The 26,789-nt window shown below is 41.8% G+C and overlaps 1 protein-coding gene across 3 annotated transcripts in view; it reads right to left on the reverse strand.

The window, feature by feature from the left end:
* Window positions 1–3,431: 3,431 nt before the first annotated feature.
* The window catches only part of ARFGEF3 (ARFGEF family member 3), a 174,567-nt gene continuing 151,209 nt past the window's right edge, over window positions 3,432–26,789 (reverse strand). For all 3 annotated transcript variants that reach the window (XM_037045661.1, XM_037045659.1, XM_037045658.1), the window contains 7 exons: window positions 25,765–25,941; window positions 24,174–24,288; window positions 23,341–23,443; window positions 22,969–23,100; window positions 21,253–21,374; window positions 10,766–11,987; window positions 3,432–9,551 (listed from right to left, as the gene is read on the reverse strand). In XM_037045661.1, the coding sequence (XP_036901556.1) occupies window positions 9,360–9,551; window positions 10,766–11,987; window positions 21,253–21,374; window positions 22,969–23,100; window positions 23,341–23,443; window positions 24,174–24,288; window positions 25,765–25,941 (2,063 nt within the window). In that variant the 3' untranslated portion in view covers window positions 3,432–9,359. The remainder of the gene's footprint in view (window positions 9,552–10,765; window positions 11,988–21,252; window positions 21,375–22,968; window positions 23,101–23,340; window positions 23,444–24,173; window positions 24,289–25,764; window positions 25,942–26,789) is intronic.

Consider the following 26,789-nt stretch of genomic DNA (forward strand, 5'->3'; position numbering starts at 1 on the left):
AGTTGAGTTACAATGGAGTCTTCTGCATCACATTTAACATTTATTTTCTTGAAGGTTAGTCTCTGCTAGAGATACTGGCAAAGAACGTTGTTGTACTTCCTTACGTCATTTGTACCATTTACAATAGTTCAATATAGCAATTGAACTATTTAGCAATTGAACTTAGTACACAGGCATACCTGGGAGGCATTGTGGGTTCAGTTACAAATCACTGCAATAAAGCAAATGCTATCAAAGTAAAGTGAGTTGTAATCTTTTTGCTGGTTGAGGGTTTTGCCTTTAATTTGTGAAAATGCCACATCTGTGAAGCTTTGTAAAGGGAAGTACAATGAGATGGGGCAGTGATGTAGGGAAGACTAGGACACTATACAGCCAACTGAAGTTTAGTATTTCAGTTCATGTTGAAATGGTACTTTTTTTTTGAGTTGGAAACTGCTTGTAAACTTCTCTGAGATTTAATTATGTTGTTGCCTCTGAGTTCCAATGAGATCATTCAACTGGAGAGTTTGTTTCCCCGGATTAAGTTAACAGGGCAGATGCAGGGCACCAAAGACTGGATGTTGTAAGTAGGAATCTAGAAATAAAAACAAACAAGGAAGAGATAAAAGGCAGTCTTAGAGTGCTCTTTCAAAGGCTCAAGATAATGGGAATGCTGGTCAATATGTGAAAGCCACAATATTGCATTATGCTTCAATTTTGTTTTCACTCACTTATTGAACCTAGATTTAAGCCTGATGGGAAAGTAAATTTTCGAATGAGTGGTATGAAATATTTATCAAACCTAAATCATAATACAAGTTTTGATCATAAGTCAAACAGTTGAAGTGTATCAAGTCTTTTCTTTATAGAAATACATACAGGTTTCAGCCCATATTGTATTCATTGCTGGATGTCAATAATGGAAGAATTGGCTATTGATGTCGAGTTTATGTCCAAAATGTTTGACTAAACTATAATCTATATTAGCTGCTGATCTCATATAAGACACAAAATGTTAGTCTTATACAAGCTTTCTATGTCGTAGTACATCCATGGATATGAATGTCAAGGTTTTGTATGCATTAGATCTCAAGTATGAATCATCTTGTAGAATAGCAGGGCTGTTTATGAGATGGGTTAACCTCTAACACATAGAAGTTAGCATGTAGTGTGTACAAAGCACTGTAAGATTGGGGCTCTCATGTTATCTTGAATTAGCCCTTTCAGCTACAAGTTTGTATTCTTGAGCTCTGTTCACAAGGATTGTCTGGTTTCCCCACTCCCAGGATGGAGCAATGCCTGGGATGCTCTGCACAGCTGGCTCCATCCATGAACGTGGCTGTGATGTCCTTATGCAAAGCATATTAGTGTCTACTTTAGTTTCACTTTGTCTACAAGATGGAAGTGACCAAATCTTAGTACTACAACTGTAAGATTACCAGTGTGATAGAATGACATAATCATGACCTAGGGTCATATACACAGAATCCATCTTTATGGCGTTTTGTGTGTCTTTTCTCCTTCCGTTGGCCAAAGAGCAGTTTTCCATGCCTTGGGTATGAGGATTCCTAGGCCTATACTATTAATAGGCTTTTGAGACACTTGATTTTAAAACTCCAATGCAATAAGATCATGAAGTTAAAAGTGGTTGTATTATATTCTGAATGTTCTATTTTAATAATCATGTTCCTATGAAGAGAATTAGTCATTTATGAACAAAAGATAACTCTTAGTTTTTTTGAATGAACAGATTATATCAGTATCTACTAATGCGAATTTTATTCTTATGAAGAAAAACCTGAAATAATATTGTAAAATAAGCCCTTTAAAAAAAAAGAAAACAATGGTGTGTACACACACACACACACCCCCACACTTCAAATGCATTTTCCTAGGCTTGTCCAATGTTCAACAGAGGCTGTCTCTGTCACAGAACTGGGAAGGGGGCTCTTCATTCAGAATCATGAAATATCTCCATATGTATATTTACTTGGTAAAAAAATTGTTCCACATATCCAATTTTTTAGTGCATTTGAATCTTTATTCTACAACACAAGCAACATAAATACTATATCTTTTAAAATATTTTCTCTTTAGAATCTTCATTTTCACCTCAGATAAAATGCACACAAAACACACTTGCGAACTTGCTCACAGAGACCCGTTAAACAACACATAGATCGTATCAAATCAAAGTTATACTAGCGTACAAAGGAGGGTGGTTTTCAGTTCTTTTTTTTAATAAGTGTGACTAAACCAACTAAATGATAAGACAAAACAAAACTGTACTTCTTTGACAGGTCCTTTGGAGTAAACAAAACGCTTCAAGGCTCCTGGTGAATGGGGTTGCAATGATACATTTGCACTGTGCAGATGAAATGGTATACTGACTCAAATCATTATGGCTATACCAAGCTTCATTCATTTATATTTTTCAGCAAAAACAAGTCGGTTCTTTGGCATAATACAAGGAAGGATAAAAAGGACCCTTACCACCCACTGGCTTTATTTAGAACAGGGACACGGTAGTAGGGGAACTGTTTAGAATTTAATTTATTTAAGTGTATTCCTCTTAGAAAAGCACAAAAATAATCTTGAATAATAATTGTTTGGCATGATTAGGGCAATCCATTTTTTATTCTTCCCTCCCCCCAACCCACCAAAAATGAAATCAAGAAGCATAAACAGACACAGCCTTCCCCCCTAGGCACCTTCTCCTGCCCCATCACGCCATACCCGTATACTCTACCACCTGGTTTCACCTGAGGTGAAGCCAAAATATCAGAAGCATTCCTCTTTGTCCAGTTTTGCCTATTTAGTGGGAAACTTATCATCGAGAACTACTTCCAACAAAAATCCAAAGAACAAACAGTAGAGGGAGGGATACGAAGTAGCTTGCACATAATCATGAGGTAGCCATGGACGACCACGGGTGGCTGGTGCTGTCAGGGACCAGAGCTTCCCCGACTTTCAGAGAAAACATTTTATGTGGTAGTTCCAACGATTGGCTTTGAGATCCCCCTCCCTTTTTTTGGCACCAGTTGGTAAAATAAGTAGAAAAGAAATTATTCTTAGAGATGAATTTAAAAATTTAATTTGAAAATAAATTATTCTTCAAAGAATTAAATGCATACATAATTTCAAAAAAAGGTTATGGAAAACAAAAGTAAAATGAACTTTATTTCCATCCACAGAGGCAAGGATTTGAATCCTCGGTACCATTAACGCTTTGATATACTTTCCGATCTCATTAATTTTAGTAAATAGAGTCATTACTTTCTATTCATGCAAGAGAATAAAGTAATTTAAACGATGTCAGGGTATTTAAGAAGAATTTAGAGAAACTTTATGAAATCAATAAGAATCATGTGTAATTAATATAGTTTACATGTGGGTGATGATTTTAAGGTACTTAATTTTTTTCTCTTGAATTATTCCTTCTATGTTCCTTATTTTTTTTCACGTAAAAAGAGTCTCCAAAGCTAATTAATTGACTAGAGAGTGAATAACTAAACCAAGGCCCCAGCCATCTTTGAGTTAACATGACCTCACTGTATTCCCAAGGCCGATGCACCTTCATGGTTCTCCCGGCATTCAGAAGATGAGAAAATGAACATGGTCTCTCCTGTGTGGATGAGGGCACAGACCCGACACATCCACTGGGAAGTCTTTGAAACAGGCACATTTACTGCTCAAAGGGGAGTGGTTATGTTTGCAAATTTCCATGAAGCCATCTGGGAGACTGTTTGCAGGCCTACAGGAAATTAAAATATTAGTTTACACCAGACAATGAAGAGGAAAAGGAAGGTACATCAAGCAGTGTAATGTCATGTTGAAGTGCTGACATTCTGGTGACTAATGAGAGAGATAAAACTACCGGCAAGCAAGCAACTACTCAAAAACATCTGGAAGCCAGGAGCCAAGGTTACGATGGAGTCCGCATGGAAACATCTCATTAAAACTGTAAGAACAGAGGAAACACAAACACTGCATACTTGAACTTAAAGTCACCTCAGTACAAGTCGAAGGGCCACCAGGACACAAATGGTTATCCACAGAGTCAATGTCTCTAAATACAAAGACGAAAAGCTTGCGCTGATCTCACTGCTCCATAGAACTCACGCATTCATTGTCCTCGAGCTTGTAAAAAACAATTGTTGGTGTAATAAACACAGAAACTGGGAAGATGGAGCAGGAATGCTGTAGAGAAATCCAATCCCAAGTTGTCTGCCCAAGGTTAAGTTCAGTTTTTCTCTAGTTCTTGATGAGTCAAGCTGATCTTAAAGGTAAGAATTGGACATTTTCTCAAGACAGTGGTTCTCAAAGCGTGGTCCCCAGGGCAGCAGCATGGTCACCTCCTAGGAACTCGTTTAGGAATGCAGATTTCCAGACCTACTGTGTGGGAAAGTCTGGGCCTAGCAATCTGTGTTTTATTGGAGTCAGCACGCCAGGTGATTCTGATGTGAGTTAACATCCGAGGACTGCTATTGGGAAGTCAGGAGACTCTAGACAACCACTACGTATACCTTCAGGAGAGGAACTGACAGTACAAACAATTTCTGGTGGTTGAAGAGGTGAGAAGGACCATACCTTGGGAGGGATTCACCAGCATCCAGCTGCAGTTCGGTCACTAAGACGGTCAGCCAGTCTCTCCTCCCAGGAGCCTCCTTGCATTAGGACGCAAAGAGAGGACTGTTTTGCACGGTGGCTGTTCTTCAGCCAAGAAGGGGTGCCGCGGCTTGTGAGAACATCGAGCATTACTCTCAACTGAGTTTCTCTTAGACTATCCCAGGACTTGATTTTTTTTTTTCTTTTTTGGTCTGTCTTTCCTGAAGTTATCATTGTGGTTTGGAAAGCTATAAGGTGTTTTAGTCCACAATTTTAATGATCAGTTACTTCCACATCTCCTACAAACATTATGATACAAGCATGGGAAGAGAATCTCACAAACAGTTTTCTAGATCGGTCTACTAATCAATGAGAGGAACATAGTGTTGTTTTTTTTTATGAAGCATAGATATAAATGAGTTCTTTACCAATTTCATGAATCTTGCCCAGTAACAAGCTTATATTTCCAGTAAAAAATGCTTAAAAGCAGCCTCTGGCTTTTTAAAGGCCGTGCTGAATCTCACTGGGACCACTAAGTGGCACCCAAACATGTGTTGAGTTCTGGGTTTTCCTTCTGCCTGTTCCCTTGTCTGCGAAGTACACAGGGATATTTAGGTGTTACGGCATATGGTCACTGTGGATGTTGACCTGATGCCCTCAGTAGCTGGATCTTTCAACAATTTTGTGTAACTAAGGCTTCCTCTCCAGAGTATGCATTTGAAAATGGTTATTTATTTTGCATATTCCTGAACTTAGAGATGCTGACCTACAAATTTAGTACTAGATACTTCCCAGGGAAGCAAACAGAGAGGCACTGTTGGCTACAGGGCACTTGATTCTTAGTGATTAAGTGGTAATTGGAAAAGGCTTCCAATTTGTGCAGGTCATTCCAGACACAAACTGCCACATTTTCCCCGCGTAACAGCTGGCCACGCACAATGTTATTCCGTCATTTCTGCCTAATTGGCAGGCTTTTTGAATTACCACTGAAGGCCTGCTTTAAGATTAAAATTTAGATTTTGTTTATATTTGGATGCTCAAAATATTGTTATATCTGATCTTTCTATATATAAACACTATCCTTTTTTTTTAACCCTATTAGAAAAATCCCCATAACATTATGGAGCTGGGACACCAATCAAGTATTTTTAACTCATTTTAACCGTGTAATTCCTGAGACACTCTGGTGTTCACATTTACAGTGTGGTATAGTGGAGATAATGTGGCCTTTGCATTCAGGAATACCTCTTCTGCAACCAACTTTGCCATTTACTGGTTATCTTGGGCAAATTTCTTAACCTCTCTGGGTCTCTGTCCTCATCTGAAGAAATGAAGAAAGCAGCACCTGTTTCACCAGGTGACTGTGAAAATAACATATGATAGCGGAGGTGAGGACCTACGTGCACGTGGCACTCAACAAACGCCACCTCCTCCTGGCTGTCTGTGACTTTTTTGCTATTGTTTTCAGCTCCAAGCAAAGGCTGATTAGTTGGAAGGGACTGACATGAGTGATTCTCCTTTTTAAGAGAACTTTCCTCCATAAGCAGTATTGTGATGAATTTGAGGGAAGTCGAAGACATCTATTCTGTAATGCAGTTGAGGCTCTATCACTCTTTCAACTGACTGTATAAGCCTTCTCTTTAAAACAAGAACATGAAGCCTTGGGATACTGTTATAAAGAAGTTCCCATTTAAAGGTACTTTTGAATTATGTTACCATTTTGTCGTGTCTGGTGGAAACATTTTAACATTATGTATGTTAGCATCCATTAAATAGCCTAAAAATGGTAAAAGGTGCCTGGTTTGGTACTGATGGAGAAGGCTAGAGAACAGTCTTAGGGGAGAGAGAACAAGATGGCACAAGGAGGCAGCCCGAGCATCTTTACAGGCTGCTCAGGAGGGGTGAGCTATCGGCCCCCCTTGAACCTGTGCCCTCACGGCAGGGAGAAATCTGCTGGAGAATGTGATGACCTTGGCTGAGCTGTCGAGTCCGGGATTCTTTTACACTCTGAGTTTTCCAGGTGTTCATGGTAAGCACTTTACAAAAGTACTACAAAAAGAGAGTAGGTCTCAACCTTAGGGCAACAGGCTTTTGACAGTCAATACCAGCAGCCAAAGGCCATGTGCAAACTCTTATTCTGCTTAGATGTGTAAATGTATGGTAATAACTGTTTTAACTACAAAGGCTGTCCTGACCCTGGCCTTTCGGAGACCTTTGGGGAAAGGCAGAAACAGATACTAGGGGAATGTGAGGGACTCACTGGCCAGTCTGCCTCTCTCTAGCCAGGGTTCCTACTTCTCTCTTTTTCCTCCCCACCCCTGGGAGGGTTCAACGGACTTCACTGTGACCTGGAGTCCTGATAATCGGAGACTATTTGTGTTAAGCAGTGTTCTTTTTGAAGACTGCAAATGCCTCTGGGAAGTACTGCTGCGACAGTTAATTTTCTGGTTGAACTCTGACTGGATGCAGAGTGAAGAGTACATTGGGAACTTGGGTGAGCTGAAGACCAGTCTGGGTTGGGGGCCTCTAGGAAAGGTGGTGGGAAGGCACAAAAACCCTCTTATAAAAACTATAGGTAAAGAGCTATGTGTGTTCTCTAGTCTTTCTACTTTCAGTACCCACAGTCAGGTTAGTGCCAGAGCAGGGTTTGGGAAGAGTCTGGGGCACGCTTCTTTCCATAAACTAACTAGCCTGGGACCCCAGAACAGAGAATCAGTGGGAAAATGAATTCTGATTTCTACATAATTAGCAAACATACTCTGGGACATGGTATTCATAAACTGAGCCTGGCTTCCTTTGAATTTTTATACTTTATGAAAAAGTTGCTACATATAAGCATTCTGTAATTACTACAATTTAATACCCTACAGAAGCTTTTTCCCCCAGTAAATTTTGTAGGACTCACAGGCTCACAAAGGAGAACTGCACTTAAGAGAAGTCATAGAAACAAAAACAAACACCTATGGTGGATTGCTCGTTAAAAAAAAAAAGTACCTGCCTGACTTACAAGACATAAAAGTTCAAAAGCACAAACACAGCTCATTGCTATCCCAATGATTCATTGCTTGTTATGATCAAACAGTTTATCTGTTTCTAAACTCAAATTATTACCTAATGAGTAGAAACAGAAGGCAAAGAGTGTTTTGTGGAACTGAAAAAATGTCTTCTGGATTCTGTGGTGACCTTTATTTGGGTGGCATACTGAAAGATCAAGTTCCTTCTTTCAGATTGCCTCAGTGAATCAGCTCAGTCTTCCTGTTAACCTTGCAGATAAGTTCACCGGTTTTTCAGGAAGACAAAGTTTCCAAATACCAGCGCTAAGTACAGTTGTCAATTTCAAATCCTTACTTCAATATCAAAGGGTTGTTCTATTTTTAAGAGATGACTTATTCAATTATGAATGTATTTTTAGGGGCTGAGAAATTATAATGTTTGTCATAGCAACTAACGATAGAATATATATGAATGAACTTGACTGAGGAGTTTTAATCATTATTATCATTATTTAAGAAATATTAAATATACTGTACATAGTAAAATAAAGGTTCCAGATTAATTTTTCTAGCAAAATTTAAGAAAAGAAATATCCACCTAAAATATTGGCCTGAATAAACGGACTTCAGACATGGGGTAAGTAGACTTCCTGGAGAGCAAAGACAATTTAACCCAAAACCTTCACTTCCTAAACTTCATTCTGTGTCTCCTCTTTTAACTTTCTTCCGAGACTAGAGTAACAGACACCATCCTTTCACATGGTTGTTGTGTACTATTTGAAGATTAAAATGATTTCACTGTAATCCCCCTTCCCTCCCCAGCCAGCTGTCTCCCTACCCCACACTCCCAATCCCCTTCCCTGAGAATTCTGCTCACTGAATGGGAACTCACTGCCTTTCCTCTGAGGGCGTGGCTATCAAATGAGTTGCATTTCAATGTTTTGTTTTCTTAAAAACCCAATGTTAAACCTTATGTTCAGATAACTGTGGAGCATAGAAATATCTGTAAAACAAGGGACTAAGGCACCATTTTTCTTTCCCTTTCCTTTTTTGCCTTGAAAGCAAAAGCAGAGATTAATGGGTCTGCCAGGTCAGTCCTCTGTCTCCTGGCAACATCTGTGTCAGCAAATATCAGTGGGTACCGTGTGTCAAAGGCTGCTATGACGTGGACTGGACATTCTGCTAGGAAAGAATTTTCTTCCATTACAAATAGGGAAACAAAGGCACAACAGTACCTTAAACAAGGAAGCTCATGAGTGCCAACCAGAAAATCTTTACAACTTAGGGCAATTTTTAAAGGTTCTGGAATATTTTACAGAGAAAGTTACCCTTTCCTTGATTATGACATCCAAGAACCTGTCTCTCTAGCTCTTTTCTTCCCCACCAAATGCACAATCATGATATAAATTTTTCTCTAATGAATAATGATTGGTACTAGATGTCTGACTGTTTATACATCAGCTTGACTTACCAGCAGATATTTCCTTAGCAACTGCATTAAAAAAAAGGATCAATGCGAGTAAAAGCACTGGAAAATAAACTTCAAGATTTAGAAATGTGCCAAGGAATGGAGGGAGACTCTTCTGAAATAATGCGCAAAATCGGGGTATACTTTGTGTCATCTGGATGCAGCCTTTAGTGTCCAGAATGGCCCCTAATGCTGACTAGGTAGGGAGCAGCTGGCTGTTCTCCGAGACACTGGTTTCTGTGGGGCTGGTGGTGGGGAAGATGCTAGGCATGGTCTAACCCTGGCTCCTGAATGTCTTCGCCATCAGTCATCTACACGATGATGTCATAGACGCGGCCCACTCGGCCCAGCCACTCTCTCACAGCCTGGCGCACTCTGACGTCAGTCACGTGGCAGGTGAGCTGGCTGATGCACGGGAACACGGCAGGCTGGAGGGCCGTGAAGGTCGGGTCCGGGAGGACCTGAATCTGGTTGAGGACGGTTAGCACCATGTTGGTCCACGCCTGAGGAAAGGGATCGAAGAGAATTGTGAGCTTGCTCCAGTGCGTTCATTTGAACACTCAGGTGTGGCTAAGCCCTGCCAATTTACAAATGAGTTTTCTCAGGCTTTTAGTTTGGAATAAATTAGTCTTTACTGATAAACTGCCATTTTAATTTCATATTACAGAGACTTGTCTAACATGACAACTACCTTATTTTCAGCTTTCACAAACTACAAAACTCTTATTTACTCTTCAGTTTTAAAAACTCTCTTGCTTTTTCATGAGATTTCCATAAGACATACAACATTTCTAATCAGCAGCCACTATAGTAATGCTAGAAAACTTGAAATAGCCTACTTTAGTTTATAACTTTTAAAATCATGAACAAATCTCCAAGACATGAAAAACAAATATTAAGATATGCTATTTGTCAGGAAGGTCAATCTGTTAGAGAATAATCACATCATAGCTTGACTGGACTTCTGCAATTCTGGTCCGTGATTTTTGCGGATTCTGAATTAGGAAACTGAGTTCTATGCTCAAGATACTTCAGAGGAAATTAATGCAACTTGCAAGAAACTCCGACTATTTCTAAATTTGTGTTCATTCGAAGGATGCATTTCTGTACAGGTTCAGGGAATCCGAGGGTGCGAGATCGTCTAACTCGTTATGCCTGGGGCAGGAGCCCACGATTTAAGGTAAACACCAGGTGCCTCTTAAAGGGCCCGCTCTGACTCCAGATCCCTCTACTTGTTTTTTCCCATCTCTGTTCTTAAACTGAACAAAGCAGTGCCAACCCTGTTTTCTTCTCAAGCTCATTTTTGATATATGATGGAATTCCAAATATTGAATATAGGAAGGAATAGGAATACTCAGAGCCCTCTGGAGAATGAGAATTTTTATGAGCTCTGGATGGGTGAGCAAAACTTGAGACGAAAACAACTCATTGGTATAACCATCTCATACCATGCACGTTGCCCTTTTCACAACTCCTCACAATGAGAGGATTTTCTTCAATGCACCTGCAAGTGGTAAACTCAGGGCTCCATGCCAGTTAAAGCACAACCATTTATGAGTTAGCTTCATCTTATTTCTCCGTATCTACTGTAACCCATGAAAACAATTCCGGAAGTTACCTAACAATAAAACATCTGCCCCCACTGACAAACTGATACAGACAGCACCGCGCCTTAGTCTCAGGCGACCCTTTGACTTGGGACGCCCCCGGGACCCACCTGGATCTGTGCTTCAGCGTCTCTCACGGAGACACTCAGGGAGCTCCCGGCGGAGCCCGAGCGGGGCCTCCTCTCCTGTCTCAGCAGCTCGGGGCCTGCACTGAAGGAGTGCCGCATCTGCCCTTGGTCTATCAGGTGCTGGGGACGCTGAAGCAGCGGGGACCCTTGGCCTCTTGGACCCAGGGGCTCTCCCTTCTTCTCCACTTTGACCTCTTTGGGGAACGTGGGCAGGTTATGCTGCTGTTTCCTCTTTTTGTATTCCGTCATCAGCTTCGAAATGGTTTTGTCAGCCGCCATGGTGTAGATTTTGTTACCCGCATTCTCCCACCACTCCTTCTTCCTGCTGGGGTCCTTCTTCTCCACCTTGGGGCTTGGGGGCAGCATCAGGGTTTCCCCGCTGCCCGCCCGCAGGCTCAGGGACTCGCCTAGGTGATCCCTTGTCTGGCTCCTGTCATCCTCGGAAGGTGTATCTTTCCCCGAGAACCCCCCAGTGGACGGGGTGGATGACTCGGACTGGAAGGAGGGAAGGATAAAGAATGGGTCGCTCTTGAAGATGGGCGCTTCCTCCATGCTGTTTTCCAGGTCCAAGTGCATCTGGATGTAGTTATTGCACAGCTCCATGCACAGCTTGTGAAGCCTCTTGACCAGCCACACCCAGTCTGCGTTGCTGATGGGCTGGACACTTAAAGACGGCATCCGAGCCCTCCACTGCCTCTTCTCCTTGCCTCTCGGGGGGCTCACCTGGGCAGTCTCCTCAAAAATGTCTTCGTCTTCTGATGAACACTGCTGGGATGAATCTGTGCTTCTCTCATCGTCCTCGAAAAGGATTTTCTTCACCTGCTCGGCCGTGATGGTTTCCTGATTGGTGAGAACAGCACAGACGAGCGCGTGGAAGTAGATGTTGAAACTCATTGCCGACTGGCGGTACAGGTTGGCGGCCCCTCCAATGCCGGACACTTTCTTCAGCAGGCACTTCAACCCAGGGCTGGTGTCAAACTCTCTGGCTGTCCTGTAGGAGTCCAGCAGCAGGTCAAAAATGACGGCCAGGTTCTGCATGGAGATGTACCGGAGGAAGCCGGCCAGCTTGGTTTCTGGCACTTGGATGCTCTTCTCCTCTCCAGGAGAGGGGCCTTTGACAAACTCTTCCAGCAAGATATCGTATAAGTTCTGGAGCAACACTTGATGAGACAGTAAGCTCACCACAATTTCCCTGAAAGAAACACTTCAAATGAAAAGGAAGGGATTGATTAGTAGCCTTCTGCCTCATATGAGATATTTTAAAAGTGTTATTTATACAAACTCAAAATGACATACACAAAATTACAAACTGAACTACTTGTATTTGAATGCCTTCCTTACAAAGGGCATTGCACAACAACCATTTAAATCATAATAAGTGGAATTCTTGACATTTTTTAAAGTCTAGGAGCTTTAAAAATTATTACAGAATTATTAAAAATTAAAACAGATTATTACAATACTGATTAACAATTATCTATAAGCCTTAGGAAAAGAAGAATTTTATGACAACTGATTTATATGGGCACAATTTGGGGAGAAGACACATTTTATTTCCTGTTATAGTTATGAGTAATAAATTAACATATATAATCAAAAGTAACAATTTCTGTTGAGCCCTTATTAAGTTTAACTGGATTTTTTCTTAAACCGGAAGTTTTTTAGCAATCTTGCTGAAGTTTAGCTTTCTAAGGGCCAAAATCATTTACCAGGATTAACTGTTGCAGTGGTGTCCAATCTTTAGGTGCTTCTGGGCCACACATTAAATACACAAACACTAACGAAAACAACAACAAAAGAATTTCATAATGTTTGAAGTAAATTTATGATTTTGTGTTAGGCTGCATTCATAGCCATCCTGGGCTGCAGGTTGGACACCCCTGCATGCATCAGGGTCCAGCACAAATAATACTCCTTTTTTTAAAAAGATTTTATTTATTTATCTTTAGAGAGGGAGGGGAGGAGAGAAATATCAATGTATTTGATATAAGTCCCCTCTCGTAAGTCCCCTGCTGGGGACTGGCCTGCAACCCAGGCATGTGCCCCGACTGGGAATCGAACTGCAGTTGCTTGGTTCACAGGTCCGCACTCAATCCACTGAGCTACACCAGCCAGGGTAATGCTCCTTTTTTAACTTACAAAATCCTTTATTACAAAATCATAAGCATGTAATTCTGTAACATAACAACATCACACTCAAGCACACCGTATGACATATTAGGTGAAATGTTCAAACTGAGGTCTGTCTCGTGCAAGACATTCGCGTACGCTACCCAACACTCAAGCAGGCGATACTTTTGCCGGACCCTGTATATAGAAGTTTGGTGCTTCCAGCATGCGACGTGAAGGAGAGCCAAACATTTTTGTTCTGTGAAAAATACCACTGGCATTCTAATAGGGGTTGCACTGAATCTACAGATTGCTTTAGATAATGTGAACATGTTTATTCCTCCAACCCAAGAACATAAAATCTCTTTCTATTTCTTTGGGTCTTCAGTGTTTTTCAACAGTATCTTACAATTTTCAGTGTGGGTCTTTTATTTTCTTTGCTAAGTTTATTCCTAGGTATTGTATTCTTTTCATTGCTATTATAAATGGGGTTGTTAATTTCATTTCTTTCTGATAGTTCTTTATTAGTACATAAAGACACAACAGTTCTCTGAATATTGACTTTGTATACTGCAATTTCACTGCACTTGTTTATTATTTTTTAAGTTTTTTTGATGGAGTCCTTAAGGTTTTCTGTATATAAAATCATGTTGTCTGCAAATAGTGACAGTTTTATTTTTTTCTTTCTAATTAAGGTGCCTTTTATTTCTTTTACTCGCCCGATTGCTGTGGCTAGGACTTCCAGCTCTATGTTGAATAGAGTGGCGGGAGTGGGCATCCTTGTCTTCTCCCTGTTCTCAGAGCAAAAGCTTTTAGTCTTGCACCACTGAGTAAGATGTTAGCTGTGGATTTGTTATATACGGACTTGACTATGTTGAGGTACTTCCCTTCTATACCCATTTTATTGAGAGTTTGTATAAATGGATGTTGTATCATGTGAAATATTTTTTGTAAATCTATTGGACAGAGGTTTTCCCCCTTCATTCTGCTAATGTGGTGTGTTGCATTGATTTGCGGATGTTTTCCCCATTCTTGCACATCCTCGAAATGAATCCTGCTTGATGGTGGTCTATGATCCACTTAGCACATTGTTGTATTTGATTTGCTAGTATTTTTGTTAAGAATTTTTACATCTATGTTCATCAGATATAGTGGCATATATTTTTTTTGATGCATTCCTACCTGGTTTTGGTATCAGGGTAATGCTGGCCTCATAAAATGAGGTAGGAAGCATTCCCGCCTCTTTAATTTTTTGGAAGAGATTGGGAAGAATATGTATTAAATCTTCCTTGAAAGTTGGGTAGAATTCGCCAGTGAAGCCATCTGGTCCTAGACTTTGGTTTGTTTGGAGATTCTGATTACTGTTTGTTTCCTTACCAGTGAGTGGTTTATTCAGATTTTTCCATGACTCACTCTAGGAAGGCTGTATGATTCTAACAATTTATTCATTTTTTCTAGGTTATCCAACTTGGTGGCATATAGCCTCTCATAGTATTCTTTTATGAGTCTTCATATTTTTGATACATTGCTGTAACTTCTCTTCTTTGCTGATTTTAAGTCTTCATTCTTCCCTCATGAGTCTAGCTAAAGGCTTGTCAATTTTGTGTATCTTTTCAAAAACCAGCTCTTAGTTCATTAATGTTTTCTATTGTTTTTAGTCTCTCATTTATTTGTACAGATATTATTTCCTTTCTTCTACAGATGTTGGGTTTGCTTTATTCTTTTTCTACTTTTTAAAGTAGATTGTTGGAGAATTTTCTTGTTTCTGGACACAGTCCCGCATTGCTATAAACTTCCTTCTTAGTACCACTTTGGCTGCATCCCAGGGATGTCGATATGTTGCATTTTCATTTGTCTCTATGTATCTTTTATTTCTTCACTGATCCAAGAGTTGTTCAGTAGCATGTTGTTTAATATCCAAATACTTGTGATTTTTTCCAGCTTTCTTATTGTACTTGACTTCAAGTTTCATACCCTGGTCTGAAAAGATGCTAGAGATTATTTCATCCTTTTAAAATCTGCTATCCGATGATCTATCCACTGGTATGTTGAAGTCTCCTACTATTGGGTTGGCCAAAGAGTCCCTTACGCTTTTCCCATGTGATGGTTCTAGTAGTGCTTAGTTGTCTTTAACTTCATTTGAAAGAATTTAGTTAGATTGTATTGTGATAGGATTAAAAAAAACACCCAAATTGGTGAATTTTTTGTGCAGCCATTTTAATATTGAAGATTGGAAGGAGATATGCAACATTTGTGGCATATTATGCTTTATTATTTCGAGAAAGGTAAAAACACAATTGAAATGCAGAAAGATTTGTGCAGTACATAAAGAAGGTGCTGTGATTGATTGAACGTGTTAGAAGTGGTTTGCAAAGTTTCTTGGTACTATTGACGTTTTGGCCAAATAATTCTTTGCTGTGAGGTTGCCTTATGCATCAGAAGATGTTAAGCAGCACCCCTGGCCTCTATCTACTAAGGCCAATAGTGGGAGATAGCCGACATACTCAAATATGCAAATCAGTGAAGTTGTAGGTAAAAATAAAAAAAAAGTGTCTTTTATTTTATGGAAAAACTAAACGGACTTTTTGGACAACCCAATAGTTGGGTCTTGTTTTATAGACCATCCCACTACTCTATGCCTTTTGATTGGTGAATTCAGTCCACTTACATTTAGGGCAATTATTAATATATCAGGACTTACTGCTGCCATTTTATCTTGTGTTTTTTGATTGCTCTGTATCTCCATGGTTTTCCTTTTGTGTCTCTGTCTGCTATTGTAGTTCTATTTTCTACACTGACTTTCTGGTTTTTTAAACTGTTTTATATCTTAGTTCTGTGATTATCATGAAGTTTGTATAAAATATACCATAGGTATATTCCTTCTCACAGCATGTTCCCTTCATTTGCCTCTACACGTTCCCTCCTTGCACTCCTCCCCTTGTATGTTTTTGGTGTCACAAACTATGCCTTTTAAAAAAATTTATTTATCTTCAGAGGGGAAGGGAAGGAGAGAGGGAGAGAAATAACAATGTATGGTTGCCTCTCGTGCAACCCCTGCTAAGAACTGGCCTGCAACCCAGTCATGTGCCCTGACTGGGAATCGAACCACAGTTGCTTGGTTCACAGACCCGCGCTCAACCCACTGAGCTACACCAGCCAAGGCAAACTATGCCTTTCTATGTTGTGCCCTCACCACCAAACTGAAGGAACTGTAGTTTTGTAGTTTTTTATGCTTTCTCCTCTTTAACTTTTGTATTATAATTAAGCGTTTAACACCCCATGTGAAGTAGAGGGGCAGGTTTCTCCTTCTGTCACCTACTCAAAGTTTTCTTGCTGCTGTTTTTCTGTTTCAGGTAGAAGAGCCCCTCCCAGCATTGCTTGTAAGGTAGGCCCTGTGGTGCCCAGTCCCCTCAGCTATCGTTGGTCTGGGAAAGCCTTTCTTTCTCATCGTACCTGAAGGATAACTTTGCTGGATAGAGCATTCTTGGCTGGTAGTTTCTGTCTTTCAACATTTTGAATATATCACTCATTCTCTCCTTACCCATAGAGTTTCTGCTGAGAAATCACATGATAGCCTGGTGGATTCCCTTTGTAGGTTACTGTGTTTTTATTCCTGGCTGCCTTGGGAATTCTCTTTATCACTGACTTTTGACAGTTTTAATATAAAATATGTCTTAGAGCCCTGGCTGGTGTGGCTCAGTGGCTTGAGTGCCCACCCGTGAACCAAAGGGCTGCTGGTTTGATTCCCAGTCAGGGTACAAGCCTAGGCTGCCAGCCAGGTCCCTGGTAGGGGTGCATGTGAGGCAGCAACACATTGATGTTTCTCTCTTTTCCCCTCTCTTTCTAAAAATAAATATGTTTTAGAGAAGGTCCTTTTGCTTTAGAAACTATCTTTTTCTAAAGGGGCTTGTTAGCTTATTGCTCTTGTATGTACTTTAAATAGGCTATCTGTCCTCTCCTCTAATTCTAGGACACTTGTTATCCTTATGTTTCCCTTCTAACATGGTCAGGTGGTTCTCATACAGTCCTTTCATTCTTAAAAAAACCCCTACTTTCCTCCTGAATCATTTCTAGATTTTTGTCTTTGAACTTGTTAATTCTCTTCCACATGGTCACATTCTTCATCTCATTTATTGGGTTCTTCAGCTCCAGCATTTGTTTCTTTTTCAGAGTGTCGATTTCTTTGGTAAAATACTCTGTCTCTCCATTAATTTTACTCCTGAGCTCACTGAACTGACGGCTATTTTAAATTCTCTGTCATTTAGGTCACATTCTTCCATGACTTTGGTCCCTGGAAACTTGGTATATTCTTTTTGGGCTACTTGTGTGATCTGGCTTGTTCCTCTGTAGGTGCATTTGAAGTAGTGAACATCTTTCTTGTTTAGGTACTTGTTGATTTTAATGAGTCAGCAGGTTCCAAGGCCATTGTGGGAGCCATCATCTGTGTGACCAGGGTGATGGGGACCCTCACCATGCTCAAGTCGCCGGGGTCTCTGGGTACCACTGTGATGAGGGAGGAGGCAGGCTAGGGGAGAGTAGTGAGTTCTCAAGCTCATTTGGATTCTGTTTCCTTGTGGCTAGTGGTGCTGCTGTGCTATGGCCAGGAGGTCCTAGGTGTGTCTTCTTTGTGGCTACTGGTCTCTCTGGAGCTGCGAGCACCACAGTGGGGAAGGGAGCCGCACCCTATCTCTGTCAATGTGTTTGCTGGGGCAGTGGGCTCAGCTGCACCAGCAGCCGGGTCTGCAGGGCTGTCCCTCTCTATCCCCGTGTTCTGCCTCCTCTAATTGTTCCAACCCAACCCCTTTCAAAGGTACCGACTGTGGCTGTCTCCGGCATCCTTGCGTGTTGAGTAGAGGAGGCTCTGTTGGGTTATAAATGTCTGACCAGTTGAGATTGGAAAAGAGACACAAAGGGGTAGTATCACTCTATCATGTCACAGACTTCCCTGAAAAAGTTCTTTTTTTAACCAGCAGAAAAGTGCAAAAACCCTTCCCTACATTTGCAGGCTCATCTTGCTCCTCACGCAGCAGTTCCCTGGGGGAAAACAGTGCGCTCAGCACAGATGGAATAAGAAAGCAGCAGACTGTCCTTCACAACCCAGGAGCCTTTCCAATGTACCACTGAAGGAACTTTATTATTTTTTGTGTAAGACATACGTGAGAAAGTTACTATTTTAACCAAATTAAAAAGTACAATTCAGTGGCACATACACCATTGTTGGTTAACTGTTGCCGCTCTTTATTTCTCGTACTTACTGCCCCAATCAGAGCTTCTATTCCCGTTAAACACTAGCTCTCCCTCCCCACTCCTCGGCTCCTATGTAAGTCATGTTTGGTAAGTTAGTTCAGGGATCAGGGGCCCTGAGTGTGCATTCTTATGAAGCAGAGGGCTCTCAAAGGTATTAGGCTGGTCCAGGGCTTCGTGTGCACGACTGTAGAAGCCTAACTAGAAGGCAAGTCCCCCTATTCCTGTGTCCGTCTTCCTCACTGTACTGGAAAGTCCTTGTGGGCCTGGGAGAAAGTCTGGTGAGAGTCGTGCTACGTCTCAAATGAAAACAACACTGGTTGTCTGTCTGTGCAGGGGCCTGGACAGACCGCCGCCTGGAAGGAATGCTGTCCCTCCCTGAGAAATGGCTCTGACATGTCACCACCATCCCCACTGCCCTGGCAGCCCGGACCCCTGGTGTAGGAAGCACAGCCAGAGAGGTGAGTTCACTCAGTCTTCTGAAGGAGTAACCACCAGGGCCCCCAGGATATTTTCTGGTACTGTCCCTGAGAAATGGAAAGCCCTTTGCCAGCAGATATTTAAAAAGAGGTCTGATGCCAGGCCACGTTTGAATAATGGAACATCTCTATCAACCAGGATACTCCCTCTGATGGTTTAGGATGTAAAACAGCCAACTGTGTGTGTGAAAAGGGACAGGAAATCCCCTTCCTTTAGGTTCACGCTAAATGATGCAGTAATAAGAAAACATTGGACGAAGAAGCAATGGTGAAGAGACTGAAATTTCAGAAAAATGCCCAAAAAGTAAAACAACTGCATACAGACATGTAACTCTTAAAAAGGATCTGAAGCAAACAAAAATCAATAGGTCATTTTTCAGTGTGTGGCTCCCAAGTGTTTCAACCTTGTTCTCAGCCCGCCCTTTACAAAGGGGACTGCGAAGTGTTGCAGCTCACGCCTTCCCGCTCTGCTTCTGATGCAAAGGGCAGTGAGGGCCCAGACTGGATACCCGAGGATGAGCTGCACGCGGAGTGGCTGACTTATGACATAATGGGTTGGGGTGCACATGGGTTTCTTTTTGATAAATATGGTAAATGTATTCCCTCTATGATGATTTTCCCAATATTTCCTTTTTAGCTTACTTTATAGTAAGACTACTCATACAAAACATGTGTTAATCAACTATTCGTATTATCAGTAAGGCTCCTGGTCAAGAGTAAGCTACAAGTAGTTTGATTTTGAGGGAGTCAAATGTGGATTTTTGACTGTGTGGGAGGTTGGCACCGCTAACCCACATTGTTCAGGGTCAATGGTACAACCTACAGCTCCATTAAGATGATGTGAATTGTGTAGAGCCTAAGGTTATCAGTGTCAAACTGATTTAAAAACAAAACCCAGATTTCTCTTTAAGAGTTGTAATCTGGATTTCATTTAGACATGTTTTTTAATCCATGGGTGATTTCCATATGGACCTTGAGGACACAGCTGACTAGCACACACAAACTTTTCTAAGGTCTCACTGATCTACTTCACCTGCATCAAATCCAAGAACGTAAAATGCTCAAAGAATGCTTGCGAATGCTTTAGGCACAATGGCCTCTGTTAAAAATAGCAAGTAAACTGATGAATCATGTTGATAAATTTTAAATTGTAATGTCTGAAAACTTGTAAGCCAAAAGCATAGAAATATTAGACTATTTTCCTGTTTTACTTGTAATATTCATTCGGTATATTCAGTCTATTGCTCTTTTCCCCCACTTTTACCTCAAAAAATATTTTCAGCAAGAATGATTGGGTGGAAGGGAGCTAGAAATAAAACAGGTAGGAAAAAAACTGAAAGTCTAAACTAGACCATTGCTTCAAAGATATGAAAAGGAACATACAACATTTGGTACTCAAAACAGAGAAAAATGATACGCCGACAAAAGTGAGTGATTGGCAGGAGACGGGCTCACAGGGCACAGAATGGGGAGGGGCACGTGTGATGTTGGTAAAGTTCTATTTCTGAAGGCGGGTGATGGGTTCATAGTTATTTTAGTTTTCATTTATTCTGACTTTTGGAAAAAACCACACACTCTCCCTAATGCAGAAATAGTTTTGATTCTGGCTCCACCACTTCCCAGCTGTGTGCCCCTGGACAAAGGGCTCAGCCTCTCTGAATGTTCCTCAGAGACACACGGGAGTGGCCATATCTAGTCACTAGACTTCACATATTGTGCTCAAATCACTATCATCATTACGAGTCATTTGTTGGAAGTTTGAACATGGAAAACTTCAGTCGCGGCCTTCACCTTCAAGACTGGGAGTTCTTAGGCAGGATGACAGTGCAGGCCCATCTCATTTTACTGCACTTCACAGATGCTGTGATCTTTAACAATTGAAGGTAAGACCCTCCACCAGCAAAACGAAACAAAAAACCTATGCCTTGTTTTGTTGTGCTGCTTGCCACGGTGCCGAACCTGCCAGATCCCTGAGGTCTCCTGTGCTGGAGGAGGACAGGTTTCTCATGGCAGGGCACAGATGTCCTTTTGTCTCCTGACAGCTACTTTGCTCATGAGAACTTCATGTATTTCTCACTGATACAATATGAATCACAAAATACCATGTGTATGATGCCATGGACACGCTGAGTTGCACTCCTAACCCGCAGTGCCTCAAAATGTGATGACCTCTGGAGAAAGGTCTCTAAAGAAATAATTAGATTAAGAAGAGGTCTTTAGGGTGGGCCCTACTCCGATATGACTGGTGTTCTTGTAAAAGAGGAGGTGAGGACACGGACAGGCACGGAGGGAAGACCCCGTGACGGCGCAGGGAGGAAACGCCCATCTACAAACCCAGAAGAAACCAACCCTGGCCATGCCTCACTCTCTACTTCCAGCCCCCAGAACTGGGAGAAAATAAATTTCTGTTCAAGCCGCCCAGTCTGGGGTACTTTTCTGGGGCAGCCCTACAAACGAATACATCTGAAATGTGGGAAATATGGTTAACGGGCTAACGATTTCTTATGAAAACCTTTGCTAAATGACATTGCAAATTTCGGTACTCTTAGGGAAAGCTTGGACTACAATGAGCAATAACTGGAAATAAGTGGACTTTCCTATTTGTGAACACCTTACAGGTGGATGCTTCGCTCTTACCTTTTCTTGGTGTGTCCGTTTGGCTTTTCATCAGGAGGCAGTTCAATGATGAGCTGACAGGACTGAGCATGATCGAAGTTGTTTGGAGTCTTTGGTGAGCACTGGGTGTCCAGCATAAACACCTGTAAGGTGTTTACACAGAGGTACAGTTCAGGGCTCCGCCACCCCCCACCTGACTCGGAGATTAGCTGGGTGGCCGAGCAAGTTGCTTACTCTCTCTACTCATTTTCCCACCTACAGAAGTGAGGTTGATAATGGTTTCCTACCTTGTATATTTGTTGAAAGAATTAAATGAATGATTTATGTATTATGTACGCAGAGCATTAGAATAGAAGAGCAAATATTCCATAAATGTTGGCTGCTGGCATTAACAATACCCTTAACTTCTAGGATGTGATAATGCATTACACTCCCAACAGCAGGCACTGATGTTTAATATTAATTAAAAGTAAATAAAGAGGTGCTATGTTTGTAAAAGAAATTCTCTGATTGTGACATACAAAAATAAAAGTTAATCAGGACTTCGCCCGCTGTCTGGAGAATAGATGGGCTGTATCGCTAGTCCTGACAGGAGAAGTGGCGAAGAGTAACCACTTCCTGGGTTGTGACCCGGGAGATTTTGTTGTACGTGATTTAACCTACCTTCCACTACTTCCCTTTGAAAATAGGAGTATTTTTAAGGAACTTTTTCTTTCCAAATTTTGTAGACTATTGAATCCTGGCTTATAGGAAGAAAGAGACATTAGGAAGTGGAACACTCAATGAGTGGTCTGTGCTGTTCTTCCCCATTAACGATCTGTTTCAAAATGGGAGTCCACTGGCATTTCCTCATTTCCCCTGGGTGGTGGGATGTGGTTGAAAGGCTGCTGCATGCTCATGGGGATGCTCTTTATCTAGCCAGGTAACAGCTTCTTTTTTTTTTTTAATTTATTTATTTATTTATCTTTAGAGGGGAAGGAGAGAGGGAGAGAAACATCAATGTATGGTTGCCTTTCGTGCGTCCCCTGCTGGTAGTTAGCCTGCAAGGAACCAGCCTGCAACCCAGGCATGTGCCCTGACTGGGAATCGAACCGCGATCGTCTGGTTCACAGGCCCGCGCTCAATCCACTGAGCTACGCCAGCCAGGGCTCAGGTAACAGCTTCTTTGTAGAGGAGGACCATCCTTTCCCTTCGCTAGGAATGATGGTAATATTCCTATTATATTGCAGGCATGTTATGTAGCTTCTGACATGTGCCAGAAGAAAAAGGACATGGTGAACCTGTAAGTACCTTTTCATTTTACTGATCAGCTACAATCAACTCAGGTCTATTAAGACACTTGTCAATGTTAAGCTATGCACTCTGACTGTGAAAAGAGAAAAATATCAAATAAGTGTGCCATCCTTAGACATTCATAGTCTAGCAGTAACAATAATATTTAAGCAAATACTTATAAACAGCCCAAGCAAACCGAGCTTCGTATGAAGTGCATGGCCAAGTGGAAAGAGGACTCGATTTGATCCGGGCTCTAGAGGATGCGACAAACAAGTGATGGTGGGAAGGACCATGATGCTGCTGATTGGGCTCAAGTCATTTCTGGTGAAGAAGGGTACTGGCAGAGGTTGAAGGCAGGAGGTATAGGCCCCTACAGGAATGAAAGCCTGGTGACAGAGGCCTTCAGGAGGGACTCCCAGCAGCATGTCAAGCTTCTAGAGCCCCTGGGATCAAAGCCCTTACCTGCTGAGCCATGGCTCGGATGCGCCAGTACTCGGCCTCAGCACTGGGGGAGGAGGAGGGGGCCGCCACCCTCACCTGGCAGCCTTCCCCACTGAAGCTCTCGGTCCCGCTGTGGAAGCAGCCGAGCAGATCCTGGGGAGAAACAGCAGTCGTTCACTGGGTGTGTGTGGGTTCATGGCTCCCAGCTCTGTCTCGAGTCTGACAATGTCACTGTGTCTGGGACAAAAGTACTGACCCCACTACTGCTTTCTCTCCCTCTGCAAGATTTCAGGTGACACTGTCTGCTAGGAGGAGTCCAGGTAGCCAACCTGCGGGGGCACCGAGGCGCCAAAAAGAACTGGACCCTGCTTGGGCACTGGCTGAGCACTTTACCTTCACCGGCTTGAGCGTGGCGGAGAACGCGTCCTGCAGGGCGCAGCAGGCCAGCCTCCACATCTCTTCTGTGAACACAGGGCCCGCTGTCACGAGGACGTACCTGCCAAACGAAACTAGAGGTCTGAAAGCCATACATTTTACTGCGCAACTTTAGACCTTACAGGCACGTACCTACATTTATTCCACAGTTTCCTTACAAGTTTTGCTGTCTCTCTCTCATCACTCTTGCCTCTGGGCCATCTGGTTTTTCACTGTCATTCTACTACTTCTGAACCCATTTTCATGTAAAAATGTCAGCAGGTCAGTGGTTAGGCTTGCATGTAAGACTATATTCTGTATCCATTTTTCTGTTCTAGCCCCATTGTCTACAACTCCTCTACAAATAACAAACCATAAACCCCGCCTCTGGCACTTGTAATTCTCATCTCCATGTACTTATGCTATTCTCCTGCTTGCAAAATCTCTGCTAATCAAAACGCTTACCTTGGGAGATCTGATCGAGTGTCATTACTCCAAAAAGCCCTGGTGACTACCCTACTCCCCTCCGGTCCTTTCCTGGCATTCACAGTTCCTCCAAGCTGTTGTGACTTTTCACATGACTGCCCCTGTTATGTGCTTTAGAATAGGCTGATCCCTGAGGGAAGGGACCTTGGCTTCTCTCTCTCTCGGTGCTGCAGAGTGCAGTGTATAATAGCCACACAATAGGTGGATATTGGCAACCGCACACTGAAATGAAGATGTAAGCTCATAGTCATTTTCACAAAAGATACTTTAGCTCCCTGGGATGTTGTAATAACAACTCCAGTTTCATAGAGAACCAGGAGTCTCACCTGATGCAGGAGCAGCCCACTCTGGAGATGGTTTCCGTGGGCTTGGCCACACAGGCGACCAGCAGCTCGAAGAGGTCCTTCAGCATGGCGTTGATCATGCTCTCATACCTGATGTCTGCAGGGGGAAGCAAAGCAGGGGTCACCTCTCGCCACTCCAAATGAATGGCTGCAGATGGGAAAGTCTGAGAAAAATACCTGAGTGACAAAATACGTATACCCACTCTTGCCATATCACGATGAAATATGTGGTTCGCTTTATGGGTTGATGTACATTTTTCAAAGTTAAGTATATAATTTATCTATGTAGAATAGAACATGATATTATGTAGCCTGAAAACTAGCTAGTAAAAATTGAAATTCTTATAAAAAGGGGGGAAAAGTTAAAACATACTTCCTATACTGCTGATAGTTGAATTAAATTGGATTAAGTGCTGTTGGAAATCAAACAAAAATCTCTTGTTCTACCATAGTCTAAACCCTTTCAGTCTGGCTTTGGTCTCCATACTATTCCCAGGCTAAAGAAAATGGGACTTCCAAAAATCATGTTCCGTTTGCCAGATTCGAGGAATACATCAGTGTTCTTTCCCTCATAGTCCTTGTGATGCCACAGACGCAAATTTCGTTAGAATCCTCAAGGGTCCCAGGCTGTGCAAAGCAATGACCTGGTCAAGAATATCGACCCCTAGGGACACAGTAATCACCCGCATGTGGAAACACCCAAGCCTGTTCTTTCTCAGTTAGATTTCCTCTCTCTCCTCTCCTTCCCTCCCCGAGTCCCCAAATCACTTTACTAAGCTTGGTAGAGACACTGTTTCCTCTCTTTGCTTTTACTGGGGGTCCAGTTCTCATTCATTTCTCTAACCTCTCCAACAAGGGCGCCTCTCCCTGCCCCTGTACTTTACAGCTCTGCGTGCCTTTCCTTTCGTTTGTAACCTCAAGTCAGCAGCAATATTTCTCTTGCTCTCAAAAGTTCAGACCTTCCCACAGCAAAACCATGAGCTGGGGCCTGTATTTCACCAATGTTGCTCTGCAGGTCCCAGAGTGGCCATATTTCCTTGGTGTCTGGCTTCAACACACTGTCCACTCCACACTTTTAAATCCATTTTTCAATGTACTACAGATATTAAAAGAAACTTCTCTTACTCCTAACCTGTTAATTAACTTCTTGCCCATAGCATCAGCCTTTTCTAAAGCGCTGCCCCCTCCATTGAGCCCCCACCTCCAGATGAAGCAGGACACACCCCTCCCAGAGCCCCAGGCATATTTATTCTTTTAAAATGTATTATTTGATTGAATTTGCCTCCCGTTTCCTAATGCACAGATGTCCTAGACCTTATCAGGCATTTTATTTTTGGCTGCACATAGATTTTAAATATTCCATTGGATCACGGGGTACAGGACACACAGGTACCAATTTTCTTTTTGACAACCTACTATCAGCAGGCTGGCATTGACTACGTAATTCTATTTCAATAATTACCCAGACAAAAATCACGCACTGGTGAGCATTAGGGATTGACTAAGCACTTTTATACATGTGGCTGCCTAGTAAAGAAACATTCCACGCCAACTGCTTGGCCACTACAGGTACCTGAGTGTATGAAGCTTTGAATGTGCTCCACCACCAGCTCACAGGACAGACCGATGGCGTGCTTGAAGTTCGCGGAGGCCGCATCCCAGTACGTATGGTCTTTATGGCTACGGCGGAGCCAGAGGGACATCACAGGAAGGAGAAGATGAACGACTGCATAGATCCCAAACCCTGGCCCTGGAAAAGAAAAGTCAGCATCAGAACTGTGATCTTGGCAACTCTCCTGAGATACCAGGGATGCTCTGGGCTGGTCTCTTGGCAACACCAGTCTCTTCTGAAGGAGCGCCCCATTCTCTGAGAAGGTGCAAGGAAAAACCATTTACCACTGACTGGAGAATATAAGTTTCCAACAGCAATTTTCTGATTTGTTTCTGCATGATATTAGTTATCCAGTGCTATATGAATGTATTCATAAAAATTCAGATAGTACTGATAAAGCTTAAGTATCTCGATCTACTACTTAGTCACCAGATATAAACATACAGACACATATTTGTATATAAGAAAATATCCTTAAAATGTAAGTCTATGTTTTATGTGAAATGGAAATACAGAGTTTTGTTTTTATTACTTTTATATAAATGGGATAATGTAAATCGTGGTCTACATGTTGATATTTCGCTCTTAACAGTGTGTGCTAGAGACCATGCCCTGTCAGAAAATCTAGAGCCTCCTACTTTTTATTGCCAACACGATTCCATCGCATGCACAACAGTTTACTTATCCGTTCCTTTGTGGTGGACACTTAAGGTGTTTATACACAGTGCCACAATGAAAATCTTCTAAGATAAAATTTTTAAATTCTTATTACAAAGTATTTAACTTTTTAACACACGAGAGTAGCTATGATGATTTTCCTGAAAAAAATTCCAATGTAAACTTTGCAATCGATTTTAAAACAGTATCAATTATCAAGTCTTCATTAGTTTAAACTGAAATACAAAACCCTTATTACTATAAGCTAGTGCTTTCTTTTGTGGTCCTGTTAGTGAAAACTAAAATTTCTATAAAAAGTTCCTTAATCT

Source organism: Sturnira hondurensis, unplaced genomic scaffold, assembly GCF_014824575.4.
Source record: "Sturnira hondurensis isolate 20B ecotype Veracruz unplaced genomic scaffold, ASM1482457v3 Scaffold0004474, whole genome shotgun sequence".
NCBI classification, from domain to species: domain Eukaryota; kingdom Metazoa; phylum Chordata; class Mammalia; order Chiroptera; family Phyllostomidae; genus Sturnira; species Sturnira hondurensis.